Below are 19,960 nucleotides of genomic sequence, written 5' to 3'. Positions count from 1 at the left end.
CCCGAGTTCAAATCTGGCCTCAGACACTTATTAGCTGTGTAATCCTAGGTGAGCCACTTAACCCTGTTAGCCTCAGTTTCCTCATCTGTAAAATGAGCTGGGGAAAGAAATGGCAAACCACTCCAGTATCTTTGCCAAGAAAGCCCCAAATGAGGTCGAGTCAGATATGACTGAAAAACAACTGAACAATAACATCTGATTCCAGAGCTAGGGGTCTGTCCAGTCACACCTTCCAGTTCTTTTACTGTCTTCCCAGAACCTGGTGGCTGCCAGAGAGGTCCATGGCTTTGATCAGGCAGTGGCTGAGTTATGGAGCTGGATACAGGAAAAGGCCACTGTGCTGGGTCAAGGGGACTATGGCCACAACCTGTCATCTGTGCAGGCCCTTCAACGACACCAAAGGAACCTGGAGGTAGGTGAGGGAACCTGAGATCTGGGAGAGTGGGACAGCAGATTCCCCTTCCCACAGGCCTGAGTTAGCACAACCTTCTGGGCTGTGACGAGGTGTAAGGGAGCAAGGGGGGTGCAAGAGAGTGGGAGAGGGGAGGGAGGGAGGGAAGGAGAGAGGAGAGAGAGGAGAGAGGATGAGAGAGAGAGAGAGAGGAGAGAGAGAGAGAGAGAGAGAGAGAGGAGAGAGAGAGAGAATGAGAACACAGAGGAGGAGAAATGGGGAGTCTAGGGTTGAGACTGGAAGCATAGGAGAGGGAGGGAGGGAGGAGGAGGGAGAGAGAGAGAGGGAGAGAGAGGGAGGGAGGGGAGAGAGAGAGAGAGAGAGAGAGAGAGAGAGAGAGAGAGAGAGAGAGAGAGAGAGAGAACAGAGGGGAGAAGGAGAGGTCAGGAGTCTAGGGTTGAGATTGGAAGAATAAGAGAGGGATGGAGGGAGGAGGAGGGAGAGAGAGGGAGAGAGAGAGAGAATAAGAACACAGAGGAGAAGGAGAGGTAGGGAGTCTAGGGTTGAGGATATGGAAGAATAGGAGAGCAAGGGAAGGAGGGAGGAGGAGGAGGAGAGAGAAGGGGGGAGAGTCTAGGGGTGAAGACAGGAAAAAATGAAAGGAGAGAGAGTAAAAAGGAGAGGAGGAAAGAGAGAAGGAGAGAAGAGAGAGAGGAGAGGGAGGGGGAAAGGAGGGGAGAAGGAGGATTCTGGGCCAGGGAGCACAAATCCCAGGGGAGTGTGGTCTGCTAATGTTCCTTGGTTGCAGCGGGAGCTGGTAGCCATGGAGAAGGAAGTGGGCCGGGTGCGGGCTGAAGCAGGCTGGCTGGGCCGGCTGTACCCGGCCGTTCAGGAAAGCCTGGCCGAGAGACTGGCAGAGGTGCAGGAGTCCTGGAGCGCGCTGGACAAAAAGGCCCAGAATCGAAGCCAGTGGCTGCAACAAGCTGAACGTGGCCACGTCTTCCTAAGCCGCTGTAGAGAGCTGCTGTGAGTGGGGGCTGGCCTAGTCATTCCCTCCCCTCCATAGAGCCTGAGTCTGGTTCCAGCCCAGCCTCGCACAGGCTGGGCCGCTGTGCTCTGACCTGGTCAGACCCCACTGGCAGTACTGTGTCTGATCTGGGCAGGGGGTGGGCGAGAGGAGACATCCTGGGGAGGAGACTCAGGCAAGCTGGAGAACATCTAGAGGAAGGCAGCCAGCATGGTGAAGGGCTTTGAGTTCATGCCCGGGGGGGGGGGTCAACTGAAGCAGCTGGAAGAGAGGACTCAGGACTTCAAATACTTGAAGGCTGTCAGGTGTGAGAGGAATAAAGCCCCAAGAGGGTGGTAGACCTGGGAAACACTGGGCCTTCTGGCAAAGAGCCCAGTTTAAGCCTGATGCCAAGAAAAGTTTCCTACCAACGATTGCTGTCCAAAAGTAGAGCTGTTCCTCCTTGTTGGTGGTCTTCAGACAAAGGCTGAAAGATCACTTACCAGGTGTGGTGTAGAGGTTGGGGTGTGGGGAAGGATGCTTCTTCATTGGATACCTCATCTATCCGGTAGCCTTTCAGCTCGGGATCAAGAGCGTGCTGGGGAATGCTTAACAACCCACTCTCCAGGAAAGAACTGTGCACAGGAAACACTTTGAAGTTTAATCTGCATTTTTGACACTTTCTCCGTCACTTTCCAGACTTAAGTCTGGACAATCGACAAGACAGTAAATCAGACCCTGATTTGCCATGTTTGCAGATTTCCTGGGCATAAATGTTCACTCTGAAAATTTGACAATCGGTTCTCAGGAGCCTGGCTCCTAAGATCCCATTTAAGCTGGCTCTGGCACACCCCTGCTAGACCCAAGCAACAGTGCTGAGAGGCTTCCCTCACTTTCTCCCAAGGTGGCCCACAGGGGATGTCCATTGGTGGTCCTTTGCTCTCACCAAATGTACATTTTGTTTTTCACTCTCACATTTACTTGACAATTATAGCTCTAAGGACCCAAGAGGCCACTAATCTAACCTAGACTTCATTTATACACATGAAGAAACTGAGGCCTGGAGAAATAAAGTACTTGCCCACGGTCACATGGCCAATAAGCATCAGGGTTAGGATTTGAAATCAGGTTCTCTGACTCCAGAGCCAGTGGTCTTCCCAATGGACCGCCCTGTCTCCTTTGGAGAAGGGGACAAGAAAGCATGCCCTTTGTGATGATGACACCCTTCTGGGTTCTCCAGGCTCTGATCCAAGTCTCTTTGCCCCCCAGAGGGCTGACCCGAGAGATGCAGAGGTTAGCGACGTTGGAAGAGCCGTTCGGGGACGTGACCAGGGCGGAGCGACAGTTGCTGCAGCACGAAGGGCTCGGGGAGGACATTGAAGAACACCGGCTTCTGGTGCAGGCTGCTCAGCGAGAAGGAGAGCAGCTGGCAGGCAGCGGCCATTTTATGGCCCAAGAGGTCAGTGCAGTAGAAGAGATGGGAACAGAAGTCAAGGATAGGCTGGCTTTGGGAGGGAGCCCCAGCAAGGAGAGGGAAATCTGGGGGTGAGGATGTGGAAGAATGGGAGCTCAGAGTGTGGGGGGAGCTAGGAACCCAAGGCCTCTGTCTCATGGATGGTCCAGCCTTGCCCAGTCCGGCCGACCTGGGCCCATCCTCTGTCTTCTGTAGCGGCTTGGTGGCATAGGAGATAGAGCCTCAGGCTTGGAGTCTTGAGCATTGAGCTCAAATCCCGTCCTATACAACTGCTAGTGGTGTGACCTTGGCCAAATCACTTAACCATTCTGTGCCTCAGTTTCCCCATCTGAAGAATGGGTATAAATAATACCGCCTATCTCAGATAACATGTGAAGCACTTTGCAAACCTTAAAATGGTTTATAAATGTTAACTATCATCTTCATCCTCGCCCTCATCATCCAGGTGAAGGAATGGCTCCAAGAACTGGAAGAGCAGCTGCAGGAATTGCAGGAAAAGTGGGGACGTCGCCATGGGCTGTACAAAGAGAACTTGGAGCTGCAGACGCTCCGGCAGGAGCTAGAAAAGGCTGACACTTGGCTGAGCTCGAAAGAGGGCCTTCTCCTGGACCCCAACCTGGGGGTGAGTCAACACCCTGCCCCCCACCTTCCGCCTCCCTTGGGGCCCTGGCTTCAGTGCTGGGGCCTCTGCCCAAACAGGACTGATGGGGAGGCAAGTAAAGACAGGCCACCGGTCCAGGAATTTGATGCAACAAAGTAATTCAACAAATATTTATCGTGTCTCATGTGCAAGGCAAACCTTTTGCTCCTTTCAAAATAAGAAGGGCCAAAGCTAAAAGTTCTCATAAAAGACTATTAATTGGGGGCAGTTAGGTGGCACAAGGGATAGAGCACTGGCCCTAGGGATAGAGCACTGGCCCTGGAGTCATGAGGACCTGAGTTCAAATCTGCCCTCAGACACTTGATACTTACTAGTTATGTCACCCTGGGCAAGTCACTTAACCCTGATTGCCTCACCAAAAAAAAAAAAAAGTCTTTCTCTGTAAAGTGGATTTTAGATTGTATCATTTGTCCATTTCTTACCTTTTGTTGCTTATTCAATTAAGCATGTTCTTTATCTTTTCTTATTAAAAAATAAAGCACCTGCTTTGTGTTGGGCACTGAGATACAAAGACAGAAATGAAATAATCCCTGTTCTCAAAGGGTTTATAGTCTATGGGGGGGTATTGAGGACATATCTATATATCTATATCTATAGATATAGATATAGATATAAGTACAGTACAGGGTAAATACAGAATATTTGGGAGCAGGTGGGAGAGATGAAAGCACTGGGGGGAATCAGCAGGTCCCATGTAGTAGGGAGTATTTAAGGTTTGAGAGAAACCAAGGATCCTAAGGGGCAGTGGTGAAGAAGGGAGTACATTCCAGGCATGGGGCACAGCTCATACAAAGGTACTGAGGTGGGAGATGGAATGTTGTATGCTGGTACAGCGAAGGGTGGTGGGAACACAAAAATGAAAAATAATGCAGAGTTTGCACTACAGAACAGAGCCTATGTCATGTGTCTATGTATGTATAATCTGTAGAATATGATGAAACAAGGAAAGATCCTAAAGTGCTGGGAGAATTTGAAGAGGGAAGGGAACATTTTATGCTTGGGGAAGAGTGGGAGGTCAGATCAAGGCTGGCTTCATGTAAGAGGTGGCACTTGTGTTGAACTTTGAAAGAAGATGAAGAGCAGGCTTGGGAATTCCAAGCACAGGGATCAGCCTGGGCAAACTGGTGAGAGTGAAAGATGGCGGGTTATATCTGGGGAACCAGTTTGGCTGGAACACTGAGTACATGAAGAAGAGTAACAGGAAACAATCAGTTTATTAAGTGCCTACTGTGTTCCAGGCACTGTGCTAGGTGCTGAGGGTACAAAAAGAGGCAAAAGACAATGCCTGCCCTCAAGGAGCTTACAATCTATTTTATTTTTTTTTCCACATGCTTTTGAGTTGAAAATTTTTTCTCCCTTTTTCTCCTCCCCTCCCACACTCCCCAAGATGGTGCACAATCTGACATAGGCTTTACATTTACATATCCATTAAACATATTTTCACATTAGTGAAGTTGTAAGTAAAAGTTAAAACCAATAGGAGGAACCATCAGAAAGATGAAACAAAACTCAACAGAAGGTAAAAATAAGTGATAGGGATTTGACTTCCATAGTTCTTTCTTTGGATGTGGACAGCATTTCCCATCCTGAGGCCTCTGGAGATGTCTTAGATCCTTGTAATGCTGAGAAGGGTTCACTTTAACAATCTGAGTCATTGCATAGTGTGGCTGCTATTGTATACAAAGTCCTCTGGGTTCTGCTCACTTCACTCAGCATCAGACCATATAAGTCTTCCCAGGTTTTTCTGAAGTCAGCCTGTTCATCATTTCTTATAGCACAATAGTATTCCATTACATTCATATACCACAACTTGCTCAGCCATTCCCCAATTGATGGGCATCCTCTCCATGTCCAATTCTTTGCCACCACAAAAAGAGCTGCTATGAATATTTTTGTACATGTGGGTCCTTTTCCCATTTGTTTGATCTCTTTGGGATATAGCCCTAGAAGTGCTATTGCTGGATCAAAGGGTATGCACATTTTTGTAGCCCTTTGGGCATAGTAAGGAGCTTACAATCTAAACAAGGCTGGGAAGATGTAGGTTGGCACAAGGTTGGGCATCTGGGCCTCATTTCAGCCCTGCTTCTTTTCAGAACTCGGTGTCGGATGTAGAAGAGCTACTCAGAAAGCACCAGGACCTCGAGAAGATATTGGCCTCTCAGGAAGAGAAGTTTGACCGCTGCAGAGGAAGACTGAGGCATGAGGCCAAGGGGTGGAAAGGAGAGAACCAGGACCCAAGGCAGAATAGAGATGCTCTAGTTACAAGTCAGGGGTGGTGGTGGTCTGTCTTCTTGGTATCATATTGTGACTCAACATCCCTCCAAGACCTTCCACCCTTCAGTATCACCTCTTTCTGTCCCGTTCCCATCTGGTACTGCCCCCAAATCTTGTCAATGTTGGTTGAATGAAGTGCTGTTGTAAAGGAGTGGGTGACAGGGAGGGTAAATCTCCTGAAACTGGGGGCAAGGTAAAGATGGGAACCACAGAGAACCAGGGGTTCTTTGGAGGACTGGGTTTGGGAGAAGACTATTTCAGCTCAGAGCCCACAACCCAGGTCAATGGCCTGGTCTTACCCTGGTCTCTATGCTGGGCCCACAGATTGACCAGAAGCTTCTGGAGCAGATAGAAACAGAAGGCTTAAGGTCCAAGACCATGGAAAAGAGAAGTAGACGAGTCCCATCCCTCCAGAAGAGGCCCCCAGAAGGCCTGGGGTCAGGAACAAAACTGGCTGACAGGACAAACCTACAGAAGAGGATCGCCTTCCAGCCTTGGACTCCTTCCACCACCATCTTCTCCCCATTGCAAACAGTCAAGCAGAACATCCCCCTGCAACACTGGGAGTCAAGTGGGGAACAACCCTTGGGGACAAGGGACACCAATCCTGCTTCCTTCCTATCCCCTGGAACCATATTAGTGAGTAATGCCCATGGGACCTGGGGTTCGGGAGACATTGGGGCAGTGAAGAGTGGTGCAATATATTAGAAAGAACGATGGAGTCAGAGGAACTGAGTTCAAATCCCAACTTGCCTATTTACTACCCATGTGACTTCACCTCTGTGAGTGAATGAATAAATCCACGAATAAAGCATTTATTAAGTGCCTTCTATGTGCTAAACGCTGGGGCTACCAATAGAAAAGGAAGGCTGACCCCAAATCTAGTGTTCCAGCCTCTCATTTCTCACTACCAGGGTCCTTTGTTTTCAGGGTCCAAAGGATCCCCCTACCCTGGAGGGGTTAAAAAATCTGAAGGAAAAACAAGAGTTTCTACCTTCAGGGAGGCAGGTGAGTCCCAAGAGATGAGATTGTCTTTGTTCTTCTCTCCTCCCACGACAGTAGGACTGGACTCCTTGGAGTCCTCAGGACGAATAGAAAGTGGGGACAGTGAGTGGAACTCTCTGGACCAGGCACAAATGGCTTCCTATGGTCTGGGTGTATGTAAGCAGGGGACCCTTCCCCCCCCCCCCCCGGCTGCTGCTGCTTCTGCAGGACGGGCTCCCACATAGCCCATCATGGACTGTAAGGAGCAATGGGGCCCTAGGCGGTTGTTCAGAATGCCAGGGAAGGAGGGCTCTGCCTGGGGCTGATAGTCATCCCTTTTCCCTGCCATACGGACGGAGCCCCAAAGACATCCTTTCATTAAATCACTCCGCAGTTGCTTGAGCAGGAAGAGAAAGTCACAGGGGGAGAAGGCAGGAAGAAGGGGAGGAGAATCACTCCCACCATGGTTTGTCTCTGCAGCTGGCTGGGAGTCCCTGGAAGAAGTACGATGGGGCGTTACAGTGGGACCTCTTGAGGCTGAACCCAGACAAGAGAAAAATACCTGAGGTACGTGGAGCAGAGCCCAGACAATTACGGAAGGAAGGGGCAAAGGTGGGGCGAGTGGCTGGGGAGAGCCCAAAGAAGGGAGAGGGTTCACAGGTGAGGAAGAGCGGAGAAATAGGAGCAGAGACAAGAGGAGTCCGTGTTGAGACATGCTTTTGGCCTCTTCTCAGGATGTCGCTTCCCCAGCCCCCCACAACCTCGCAGGAGCCCAGTGCAGAAAGCTGAGTGGCTGCCTTGAACGGGAGGCCACTTTCTACCGGAGGTGAGAGCCCCTCGGGGGAAGACAGACGCATGGTCCCAGGACGTAAGAGATGACCAGATTCCTCGCGTCTGAGATGAGGAGATGCTCAGTACAGCTCCCCCTGGAATGGCTACTTCTTTGGGGGTTCTAAGGGAAAGAGATAAGAAGTTCTGATAGCTAAGAGGTCCCCACAAAAGGACTGTGGGAAGAAAGAAAAGAAGAAAATTGAAATTGTGGAAAACGGTTTGTTTGCCAATCAGGGGAGAAAGCGGTTTCATTTCCTAGCGATGCTTGTGATCGATATCCACTCCCTGTGAAAACGAGGGTTTGGGGAGAAGGGAAAAGAAATAGACAAGAGAAGTAGCATAATAATAATGATGATGATGACTAGCAGCTAGTATGTATGTGCATTCTAAGGTCTGCAAAGATCATTACACAAGTTATCTCATTTAAACCTCACAACAGCTCTGAGAGGTAGGTGCTATTATTATCAGCCCTCTTTTTACAGATGAGGAAACTGAGGCAGAGATTGAGTGACTTGCCCAGGGTCACATAGCTAGTAAGTATCTGAGGCAGGATTTTGAAGCCGGGGCAGCTAGGTGGCACATGGGTAGAGTGTCAGCCTGGAGTCAGGAAGACTCATTTTCCTGAATTCAAATGTGGCCTCAAACACTATCTGTGTGACCCTGGACAAGTCACTTAACCCTGTTTGCCTCAGTTTCCTCATTTGTAAAGGGAGATAGAGAAGGAAATGGCAAACCACTCCAGGATCTTTGCTAAGAAAACCCCAAATGAGGTCACAAAGAGTTGGACACAACTGAAATGACTCAATGAGTTCCTGAATCCAAGGCGAGCTCTCTCTCTCTCTCCACCATGCCACCTCAATGCCACAAAAGAATGGGCAAATAGAAGAGGCAGCAGACAGCAGAAGTGATGGTGGATGTTAGAAATAGCTGCTGCAGTTGAAGAGATTAGAAGTGGTGACAGCTGATAACAGACACCATGGTGGTAGAAAGGAAGAGGACCAGCCAGACATAGACAGATTACAACACAGCACTGCAGTCACAGAGACAGATGCCAAAGTTTCAGATCCCTTAAATGAACAATCAACGAGTATTTATTAAGAGTAAGACCAAAAACCAAAGTAATTTCTGCTCTCGAGGAACTTAGATTCTTTTGGAGAAAAACAACAGGTACATACATAAGAATATTATGCAAAGCAAATACAAGGGACTTATACGTTTGCTGTTCAGTCGTGTCCAATTCTTTGTGACCCCATGGACCATACTGTCTATGGGGTTTTCTTGACAAAGCTCCTGGAGTAGTTCGCCATTTTCTTCCCCAGCTCATTTGACAGATGAGGAAACTGAGGCAAATGGGGTTAAGTGACTTGCCTAGTGACTCACACAGCTGGTAAGTGTCTGAGGCCAGATTTGAACTCCTATTGCTTCCTAAATGTGAAGAAATAATACAACAAAGGGCTGTTTCTGATTGCTTCTATCATCTTTCTGTACCTCAGCTGAAGGATCAGTGGGTTACCTTATGATTCTCTAAGATGCGTCTAGTTCTAAAAGTCCATAATCATTTAAGTCTGATTGTTTGATCCTCCCCCTGTCTGTGGCACAGTAACAGCTCTGAAATCCTGCGCCCAACATCACCAGAAGGACAGACTCGTCTCTCTTGGCAAGTCCCAAGCAGCGGTGCCGGTATGTTCCATGGGAAAAATAGGGCAAAGGAAACTGGGACAATCTGAATTCCCAGGTTTTACTCCCTGGAATCTGCCCAGCTCTTAATCACTCATATTTGGATCATACTTTATTTACTTAATTTTCCTTTTTTTAAAAGCCCCTTTCTTTCCATTATCTTCTCTGAACCTCATAATTACTCTGTGAGGGAGATAGAGATTATCTCCATTTTATGGAAGAGTTTGGAAGTGAGTCCCAGAGAGATTGAATAACTTGTCCAAAATCATAGAGCCAGTTAATGGCAGACTTGGGACAAGAACCCAGATCTCCCAACTGGCCTATTCTTTCCACCCACATGATAGCTGATTCCTGGGATCTTCCCCCAGACTTTGTCCTTTTACAATCTCCCTGGTACCTTTTACTTCTTCTTTCTTTTTTTGGAAATTTACTCATACAGGCACTGTTGTTCTAGGAATTCCCTTTCCCAGAACTATAATTGGGAATGGGAGTGGGAGGGGCAGAGATCCTCATAGACCCCCAAAATGCATTGCAATCACTGCTAATCTGGGGTGTCTAGCAGTGACACAGGTCCCCAGACAGTCTGAGAAAGCCCTTCTTCATTAAGTATGGCCACGTGCTGGCAGTAGCCTGTCCTAGAAGAAAAGTATTACAATTATAGTTACAGGGCGCTTGTGGGGAGAGGGGGGAAGAGATGTTGGCCTAGCCTCAGGACAGGAAGGAGACATACTTTCTTCCCAAGAATAACATTGGGGGGGGGGCGCTACCTGTGTTTGATAGTCCTCCATAATTCATCCCCTGGCCTAGTTATAAGCACACTGGGGCAAAGTCTCAGTGGCTCCGTGATAGTTATGGTTCTTCCCTTTCTTGCTTCAGCTGCATCTGAGAATCTCAGATTTTTATTTGTGTTGCTTTGTTCTTGCCTTTGAGAATCTCCCATAGCCTCAGTCCCTCTAAAAGAAACAGGGTTCTTTTTTACATGTTTATTGTTATTTTCTGTTTCTTACATAGTTAGGTCAGGTATCCCTCTCCTCCTCCCCCACAAAGAGCCATGCCATATGATAAATACTGTTTTCAGAGAGGAAAAAAAAATGAGCACAACTGATCAATATCGGAAAAAGTCCAAAGGCTTGTGCAACAGGTAACACCTGTGGACCTCCTGCCTCCTCCATGAAGGGAGAGGTTGGGAATGTCTTCTCAGAGCTCTTCATTCGAGCCTTGCTTGACCTTTATAATTTTATTATTCACCTTTTATTTTTTGGTGTGTGATTGTTCTTCCCATTTACATTGTTGTAGTTGTTGTGTAAGTTGTTTTCTTGGTTCTGCTTACTTCACTCTGCATCAGTTCATGTGGATCTTTCCATGCTTGTCGGTGCTCACCACGCATCATTTCTTACAGCTCGGTGATGTTCCATTCCGTTCATGTGCAACAGTTTATTGAGCCATTCCCCTGTCAATGGGCATCTACTTTGTTTACAATTCCTAGCTATCACAAGAAGTGCTGCTATGAATATTTGGGAGTATGTGGGAACTTTCTTCTAATCCTTGGGGTATAAGTTTAATAATGGAGTTTCTGGTTCAAAGGATATGGACACTTTAGTCACTTTATTTGTATAATTCCAAACTACTTTCCAAAATGCTTGTACCATTTCATAGTTCCACCAACAATGTGTTGGTGTTCCTATCTTCCCTCAACCCCTCCAGCATTGACTGTTGCTACTTTTTGTCATTTTTGACAATTTGCAGGGTGTGAGGTAAAACCTCAGGCTTGTGTTTTTGGTTTTTTGCTTTTTGGTGAGACAATTGAGGTTAAGTGACTTGCCCAGGGTCGCATAGCTAATAAATGTCAAATGTCTGAGGCCAGATTTGAACTCAGGTCCTCCTGACTCCCAGGCCAGAGTTCTATCCACTGCCCCAACCCATGGTTGTTTTGATTTGCATTTATATTATTAGTGATTTGAGGTATTTTTTTTCATGTGGCTTTGAATACTTTGTGATTCTTCTCATAAGAACTATTTCTTCATATCCTTTGTCCATGTATCTATTGGAGAATGGCAAAGGATAGGGATTCTTAAACCATTTTTTTTTATCATTGGACCCCTTCCTAGAATGTTTTTAAATAACTGAAGGAAAATCACAGTTTCAGTGAGAGGTTAGTGAAAATAAAGATGTAATTTTTTTTTGCCATCTGAGTTAACAGGTGCCTATAATCTATCTACAGACCTCTTGGGGGTCCATGGACCCTAGGTTAAGAGCCCCGCTCTAGGCTAATTCTTCCTTGGTTCCTACAGATTCTCCTTCAGTTTGGATCTCCTGAGCTCAGGTTTTCGTAGCATTCTTCTTTTAATGGCAAAGCATAGAAATCCCACAGCCCTTGACACAATGGCACAGAGGCACATGAGAAAGGGTCAATAAATAATTATTGCTTGAAAAACTCCACCCAGAGACTCTGGATCTTGGAGGAGAGCTTGAAGGCCGGAAAGGGAGGCCTTTCTGGAGAAGACTCGGCCACTGAACCAGGGCCTGACTTCTAATCTCATCTTGCCCCATAGCACTTCCTGAGGCCCAAAGATTAAGCCTAGAACCCAGAGCCAGACCTCTCAGCTCCTTGAGTGGGAACCCTGCTGAGAAACTGCCTAACAAGATCATCCTACCCAGGTAAGGGACCAGGGTAAGGAGTGTGTGCTCTAGTTAGTGAAAGAGATGTCATTCTCTAAGCTCAATCGGCTTTTTAGGAGATGACCTCTGTGTCTCTGGATGTCCTCTGCTATCCTAGGAGAGGCAGAGCTTGGTACTTAGGGCTCTTCCTGGGACTCAGAGCCCTCCAACTTAGCACTGCCCTGTTTCCTTCAGTGCCAATGGCCAAGTAAGCAGAAGACAGCCAGACATTTTGGTGTCACGGGCTGCCTGGGTTCCCCTCAATCCCACCCGTGCGCTCTTTCATCACGCCCATGCCCCGTTCCAGATCAGATGTTGTATGTTCACAGATGGACACCTTCCTTTAAGCTCCAGAGGAAGACTGGACCTTTGGAGAGAACTACACAAGGCTTCATGCGGCCTCCAGCTCCTGGCCACGTCACTGGTAAGGGGCATCTCATGCGTCTCCCCTTCCACATCCGGTGAATAATTTTCCAAACAAAATGTTTAGAATAAGGCAGGGATGAGATTATCTAATTTGGACAAACCTACTCCTTACAATTTTAGTTTTTCCTCCTATTTTCCCCTTTACTTATACAGAACATATTTGCTCTCCTTATCTGGCCTCTACTTTCCTCTCTGTCTTATACCTCGCCTTCATCTTTGGCTAGCCCAGACTTTAAGGTGCCCTCTACTTCGGGAAGAAAGGAACCCCACTCTCTCTGTCACAGTTAAGAGCTAGGAAGCTAAAGTCAGGTGACTCCTGCAAAATGCCTGTGTGTTTCTCCACCATCTGCTCACCAAGAATCCTTTGAGGTTGAGAGACCTGATCAGGAGCCTGGCATGTCTGTGTGTCTGCTGAGCGCAAAAAGGCAAGAAGAGCAGGCCCGAGTCCCTGACTTTCTGCAATAATAATCATAATAACTGATATTTACAGAAGGCTTTGAAGTTGGCAAACCAGTGTTCCTAAGTGCTCTTTCTAGCCGTCCCTGAACCTGTGCTTAAACTATGGAATGTCCCACGGTCCTGGGCACAGATGACCAGCATTCTGCCTCTTCATCATCTCTTACAGACTCTGCCCCCTTCCCTTGGTGTTCTCTCCCTCGTTTAGTCTTCCCCCACTTCTACTCCAAGGTCTCCTCGGGCCCCACATAGGGATATGGTCGGCCTACATGGGGAGCTAGAAGTACTTACAGTTAGGGTGCAAGGACACACAGGAATGGACTATAGTCCCTTAATATGTCAAACTACAAGCATTACTCTCACAGACACAGCAATCTTACATGTAGGGATTTCATTCACCAAGCTGTCTACACCATTGCCCAGCACTGTCTACACCACTGCCTAGCCTAGTTCAATAAGGAAGGAGGAAACCCTGTTCCTGGGCAGAGAGATGACTGAGAAAAATCAGCTCTGTGATTCCCTTCAGCCTCATGGTCCCTCCCATATATAATTTAATAATAATAATAATAATAACAGGGGAGGCAGCCTGTTGTAATGTCTGAAGAGCTGTCCTTGGAGTCAGAAAGACCTGGGTTCGAGTGTCACTTCTGACATAGACTGTGAAGATGAACAATTTTAGCTCTCAGGGCCCTAGGCAAGGCCATCATTTACAACCTTGTTGTTGGAGGGCATTTCCATACCAGGAATTCCCCACACCAATGAAATTACAAGTCTCAACCTATTAGGAATAGTTGACATTTTACGTAGTGTTTAATATTCACAAATTGCTTTACAGACAAATTTGAGCTTCACAGAAACCCCAGAGGTAAATAGGACAAGAATAATTATCTCTGTTTTGGTGGTGTGATGTTCAGTAGTGTTCAGTCATGTCCAATTCTTCATGATCCCATTTGGGGTCTTCTTGGCAAAGCTCCTGGAGTGGTTTGCCAATTCCTTCTCTAGCCCATTTTATAGATAAGGAAACTGAGGCAAACAGGGTTATGTGACTAGCCCAAGGTCACATAGCTAGTAAGTGTCTGAGGCCAGTTTTGAACCCAGGTCTTCTGGACTCCAGACCCGGCATTCTGTCCACTGAACCACCTAGCTGCTCCTCTTTTCTCAGTTTTGCAGATGTGTAAACCTACACACAGATTTCGCCTGTGATCACACAGCAGCTCATAAATATCAAAGGCATGGGTCAAATCCAGGGCCCTGTGGACTTCAAGTCCAGTGTTGTTTCCACTCTGACATTGTCTGTGTGTATAGAAAAGTCGATCAACAAGCATTATTAAAAAACATTACCAAGACATAGCAAGGTGAGTCATAGGGCCCACATTGTAAAGTTAGGTGGTGCAGTGGATAGAATGCTAGACCTGGAGTCACAAGGAGATGGGGTCAAATGTGACTTCTGATTAGCTCGGTGACCCTGGGCAAGGCATTTAACCTGTCTGCCTCAGTTCCTTATTTGTAAAATAGCAGTGCCTACTCCAAGGGTTGTTGTGAAGATGAGATATCTGTAAAGTACATTGCAAACCATAAAGTGCCATATAAATGCTAGTTGTTATCACCATGATAGGTGTGGTGTTTTTTTTTTTTAATAAATCATCTTGGTCATTTCCTAAGATAATGTGCCTGCTCCCAACAATTCTTCTAAAAAGGGATGGGGCCTAGAGTTGTGGAGAAGGCCAGAGAGTTAAAAAGGATCTCAGTTTGGGGGAGAAAAAAAAAACAAGCCACCAGACCCATAAGCCCCCTGCTCCCTAGTAAAACCAGACTCCCTGTTCTCCTACAGGACCTGGGACTGCGGATGAGACAGCGAGGGCTCCCAACCTCAGCACGGAGGAAAAGGAGAAGCTCTAGAAAGACATTCGGGAGAAACTGTGGTTCAGAAGGAATGGACACCAGGAAGGAGAACATCCTGATGTGCAATGCTGCCCCACTGACCTTTACGTGAAATCTGTTCTTTTGAGTGAGGCACATCCTTGCTTTGCAATATCCCAGTCATGAACCACATCCCCCCGTAAGACTTAATGATCCCTTGTGTTAGGCTCTTAAGTTCGTGACACATACTTCATGCATGTGCATGACATCTGCCCCGCTTCCTCATTATTGTTTCCTGTGAATTCTGCTCTCCAGAGTAGAGGCCTGCACCCTAGCCCTGAAGTTTTTTTTCAAAACTTTAAGAAACCAAGAAAAAACAAAACTTTAAGAAATCCCAACATATATCTTCTTTAATCCTCACAAGGTTCTGTGGCTCAGATTGCAAATGGCTTAACAGGATAGAGCAGAGCAGGGGTGAGGACAGTGACAAGGCTATTTCCTACTGAAATTAAGCTGCTTCTGTTGTCTTTTTGGTTTAACCAGTCCATGGTGGTGCTGTCTGTAGGCCTCATGGTTAAGGCAGTGTGGTACAATTGAAAGAGTCTTGGAGCCTAAGCACCTGGATTTAAATCCTGTCTCTGATGCTTACTACTTGTGTGACCTTGGGTAAGTCACAACCTCCCTGGGCCTCAGTTTCCTTATTTGTAAAATAAGGCATCAGACCAAATGGCCTCTGTGGTCCCTTCCAGCTCTAGACTGATGACTCCTAAAGTGGAAGGAACACTAGAAGTCAGAAGGCCTAGATTCTGGTCCTTGCTCAGCCAGGTACTACCCGTGTGGCCCTGGATATCACCTAAGTGTCCTGAACCCATTTGCTCATCCTCAGAATGAAAGGATTAGCCCAGATGATCCTTAAGGTCCCTTCCAGATCTAAAATTCTTTGATTCCTTCTTGAGTGGAAGGAAGTGGCTCTTTGGTGTCTTCTCTGTTTGATCATGGGAATCACTCAGGGTTAGACAGAGCAGAGAGTTGACTTCTCTGCTTTCCAGAAGGTCAGGGATGATGGAAGGGACTCTTAACAGAATGAGAAAAAAGACCCAGGAGGAAGACAAGGGAGAAAAGCCCAAAGGGAATCCAATGCAGGGGCATATGAGGGTCAAGAGGGGACAGGTAGAACAAAGGGATGCTAAAGATCTCTGAGCATTTGGAGATATGTATGGGAACCAGTGCTACCCTAGAAAGCATCTCTAGGGGTTGTGAAGCCCTGGAGAAGGAGGTGATGGAAGGATTTGGAGGCACAGCTGGTATTTTCATCACTGTTACCAACTGAAGTCAGGACCTTAAAAGGGAACAGAGGATGTAGGAAGTGACTAGCAGGTTAAGAAGATGGCATCAAAGTTTTTTGTGGACTATCACATAAGATATAAGAAGGGCAGGCTCTTGGCTAGAAACAATACACATGGAATGAAAGAATCCATTCGAGAGGGGAAAAGGGTCTGGGTACAGTAGTCCAACTAGATAGTAGAGGAGGCAGCAAACATGACACAGGGTGGTGAGGAACAGGAAGAGGTGTTCAGGAATCCCCAGGAAACAATAATGAGGAAGAGGGACAGATGTCATGCACACGCATGAAGTGTGCGTCATGAACTCGAGCGCCTAATATGAGAGGTAAATACAGTGCATAGAGATCATTAAGTTTTAATGGGGGGTGTGGTTCATGACTGGGATATTGCAAGGATAAGCCTCATTCAAAAGAACAGATTTCACATAAAGGGCAATGGGGTAGCATTGCACATTGAGATATTCACCTGTGTGGAAATCCCCATGACAGAAGCAAGCAACGAAGCATTTTATTGTGACTTGAAGGAAGACGGTGAATCAAAGCTACCATCATAGTATACTAAGCAACACTGGGCAGGCTGCTGGAATTGGCTAATGGCGTCCTCACAGACTACAAAGGTGGCATGGAAGCAGGTTAGGTTTGTGAGAGGAAACTTTTATCAAGTCAGATATCTGCTGGAAGACTCTGTCTGCTAAAAGCAGAGCAGCTGGTAAATTCTTGATTTACCTAATTGATAATATCATCTTCCAAAAGATGGAGGAAACAAGAAGGAGGGCATATGGCTTGTCTGGCCCTGGGTTCTTCTTCTTTTTAAGGGTTTTTTTTTTCAATTAACAAGTATTTATTCTCTCTTCTTCATACCCCTTGTCCCTGAACTGGATTAAAAAAAAAAGGAAGAAAAATAAAATCCTTGTAATAAATATGCATAGTCAAGCAAAATAAATCCCCATCTTGCTGACTCTTGCTCTGACTAACAAAGGGAAAATAGTGAAGTAGGAATGAAGGAAACTTTGGGAGACAGTGGCTACGTGCTCCTAGTTTGTGATGATAGATAAGGAGGGGCATCCCCAGCACTGTCAGAGGTATATGCAGGACCTTAGGAAAGCAGCATTGGAGGAGTACTGTGAGAGGCTAGGAAGGATCCAGGGCTGCAAGGCACTTACAAGGAAAGGCCGGTCAAAAGGAATGGTAGGCTCCCAAGAATGAAAATTAGTTGTGTAATCAAAATTGATTTTGAAAAGAAAAAAAAAAGGAAGAGGTGTTTAACAAGAATTACATGGCTGAATAGAGAGATCACCAGTGAACTCAGATTTTACAAATACAAGAGATAGAAACACAGGCAAGTAACTACAGACACATACAAAAGAATGGTGATAGTATAGGAAATTTTGTTCTGTTTCTTCTTTCACAACATCACGAATGTGGAAATATGTTTACATGATTGCACATGTATAACCTATATCAGATTGTTTGCCGTCTTGGGGAAGGGGGATGGAAAGAAGGGAGAAAAATTTGCAACTCAAAATCTTATAAAAAATGAATGTTGAAAACTAACTTTACATGTAATTGGAAAAAAAATACTATTTACCAAAAAAAAAAAAAGATAATATGAAGAAAGTTAAAGCCCTGCCTGTGCTAAAGCTTTTGGTAAATGCTAAAGACAACGAAGGAGGGCACGTTTAGCTATGAGGAAGCAAGAGGAAGATCAAAGGAGGAACAAGACCCCTACTTGGTGAAATGGGAAGACAGAGGATGGAAAGGAAGCAGAATTACTCAACTCCTTTTTTTGTTTCTATTTTCTCTACTAAGAGGAATTTTTTCAGAACGTGATGGAGAGAACAAAACTGTTTATGGAGGAATTAGAAACGATGGTGTTGTCGCTCAGTTGTTCAGTCGTGTTTGACCCTGTGACCCCATGGATCAGAGCACGCCATGGAACCCAGCAGGAAGAGCTGGGGTGAATCCCGACCTGCTCTTAACAAGTTCAGGTACTTGGCCTGGATGTCCTACATCCTAGGCTACTGAAAGAACTCACTGGTGTGATTGTTGGACTGTTAATGAAATGTCCTGACTTTCAAAAACTGGAAAACATTGGATACTTCAAACCATAATGTCACAGGACTTAGAAGTAGAGGAGACCTCAGCAATTATCTAGTACAATTCCTTTGTTTTATAGATGAGGCAGCTGGGTCCAGAGAAGTGACCGGCAGAGGTAGTAGAACAGGAAGGCCAGGATTTGGATGAGGTCCCATGACTTCAAGGTCAGCACCCTTTCTACCCCATCCCAAGCTAATAAAAGCTGATTGAGTGTTTCACACGCCTTCTCATTTGGTGCTGACAACAACCTCCAGAGACCATGGGGATTTGGGGCCTCATTGTACCAGCTCCTGGCTGGTGACCTTGATGTTAATTTTTGGTTTAAAAAGAAAAAAAACCTTAAAACAGATCATTAAAATAGTCATTTGTGAGTATTTTGAAAGGGAGGAGCCAGCATAGATTCATCATCCAGAAGAGATCATTCTACCCACACTAATCTAATTTCTTTTTAGACAGGTGGCTAGAGCAGTAAATCAGCAGTAATGATAGCTAACATTCTTATAGTGCTTACTATGCTAAGCACGTTACAATTATTGTCTCATAATAACCCAGACAGGTAAGTACTATTATTATCCCCATTTTACAAATGAGGAAACTGAGACAAACAGGATTAAGTGACTTGTCCAGGGTCACAAAGCTAGTACCTGTCTGAGACTGGATTTGAACTCAGGTCCTCCTCACTCCAGCCACAGTTCTCCATCCACTGACATAGGGTGCCTGAATTTAGGTAAGGCAATAAAGAGAAGCTTCTCCTGATAAGCCTGTAGGCAAAATAAAGAGATATGGCTTAAGTTTCACAAAGTGGATTCAGAGCTGGTTGATTGCACCAGAAGAGTTTTGATTCATGGATCAGCGTCTCCTCCCACAACCCCCCTAGGCCTCTGTCTTTGCCACCATCCTGGTGTTTTTTGTTGCTTGGATGAAAGCATAGAGGCATGCTCACTGAATTTATGACTGCCATAAAACTAGGAGAGAATGAATCCACTGCATGATAGAACTACAGGCTCAATCAGTGGGATGAAGCTAGTAAGATCATAGAATCACAGAGGTAGAGACACACTGTACCTTGGGGACCATTTCCTCTCATTTTATAGATGAAGAAACTGAGGCCCCAAAGAGGTGAAATAATTTGCCCAGTGTCACATGGTAAGTGCCTGAGGTGGGATTTGAACCCAGGTTTTCTGACTCTAAAACCAGAGCTCTTTCCATTGCATCATGGTTAGAAATAAATATAAAGTCTTGCACTTGGGCTAAAAATAGTGAACTGTGCAAGTATGAGAGGGGGTGAGAGTTCACGTGGAAAAGGCCAAAGCAGACTTGTTTGACTATTTCCAGGGAATGTACTTTGTGAAGGGGATTGTTTGGGTATGTGTTAGAAAGTATCTGTTGTGTCAAAACAAGACGTCAATTAAAAAAAAATAAAACAAAGCACGCACGTCTTTATGGCTCACAAACTCAATAGGAATCAGCAGACAAATCAAAACCAAATCACTCTTTCACTTCTAGGCCCCATTAAGAGAAGGGCAGTGTCCAGAACAAGGGTGGTACGTGTCCTGCCGTGCCTGGTCACTGCACATCTGGAGGACTACGTGTGGTCCCAGCTGCCACATTTTAGAAGTGACATGGTCAAGCTGGAGGGAGTCCAGAAGGAGGTGACCAGCCTGGCAAGGAACATTGAGCTGAAGGGCCCTCCCAAAGACGGATTGAAAGAATGGAGGAAATGGAGAGGATACGACTTGGGAGGAGGAGAGGAGGGGAGGCAGGATGTATCAGCTTCAGATTATTGGAAAGCCTGTGGAAAAGAGAGCAAGCTTACCTTGTTT

At 46.2% G+C, this 19,960-nt stretch overlaps 1 protein-coding gene across 1 annotated transcript in view; it reads left to right on the top strand.

Annotated features, from left to right (window-relative positions):
• Nucleotides 1-19,565, top strand: part of SPTBN5 (spectrin beta, non-erythrocytic 5) — a 93,930-nt gene extending 74,365 nt beyond the window's left edge. Inside the window, 13 exon segments of the mRNA XM_078151642.1 lie at nucleotides 257-412; nucleotides 1,200-1,417; nucleotides 2,667-2,856; nucleotides 3,317-3,493; nucleotides 5,626-5,908; nucleotides 6,000-6,445; nucleotides 6,737-6,814; nucleotides 7,271-7,357; nucleotides 7,525-7,616; nucleotides 9,222-9,301; nucleotides 11,851-11,956; nucleotides 12,286-12,380; nucleotides 14,670-19,565. Of these exon segments, the coding sequence (XP_078007768.1) occupies nucleotides 257-412; nucleotides 1,200-1,417; nucleotides 2,667-2,856; nucleotides 3,317-3,493; nucleotides 5,626-5,908; nucleotides 6,000-6,445; nucleotides 6,737-6,814; nucleotides 7,271-7,357; nucleotides 7,525-7,616; nucleotides 9,222-9,301; nucleotides 11,851-11,956; nucleotides 12,286-12,380; nucleotides 14,670-14,737 (2,076 nt within the window). The 3' untranslated portion in view covers nucleotides 14,738-19,565.
• The last annotated feature ends 395 nt before the right edge of the window (nucleotides 19,566-19,960 follow it).

This window comes from Phascolarctos cinereus, unplaced genomic scaffold, assembly GCF_003287225.1.
Source record: "Phascolarctos cinereus isolate Bilbo 61053 unplaced genomic scaffold, phaCin_HiC Scaffold_3;HRSCAF=262, whole genome shotgun sequence".
Classification (NCBI taxonomy): domain Eukaryota; kingdom Metazoa; phylum Chordata; class Mammalia; order Diprotodontia; family Phascolarctidae; genus Phascolarctos; species Phascolarctos cinereus.
The sequence above is the reverse complement of the archived record's forward strand: the minus strand, read 5'-3'. Positions and strand labels throughout refer to the sequence as shown.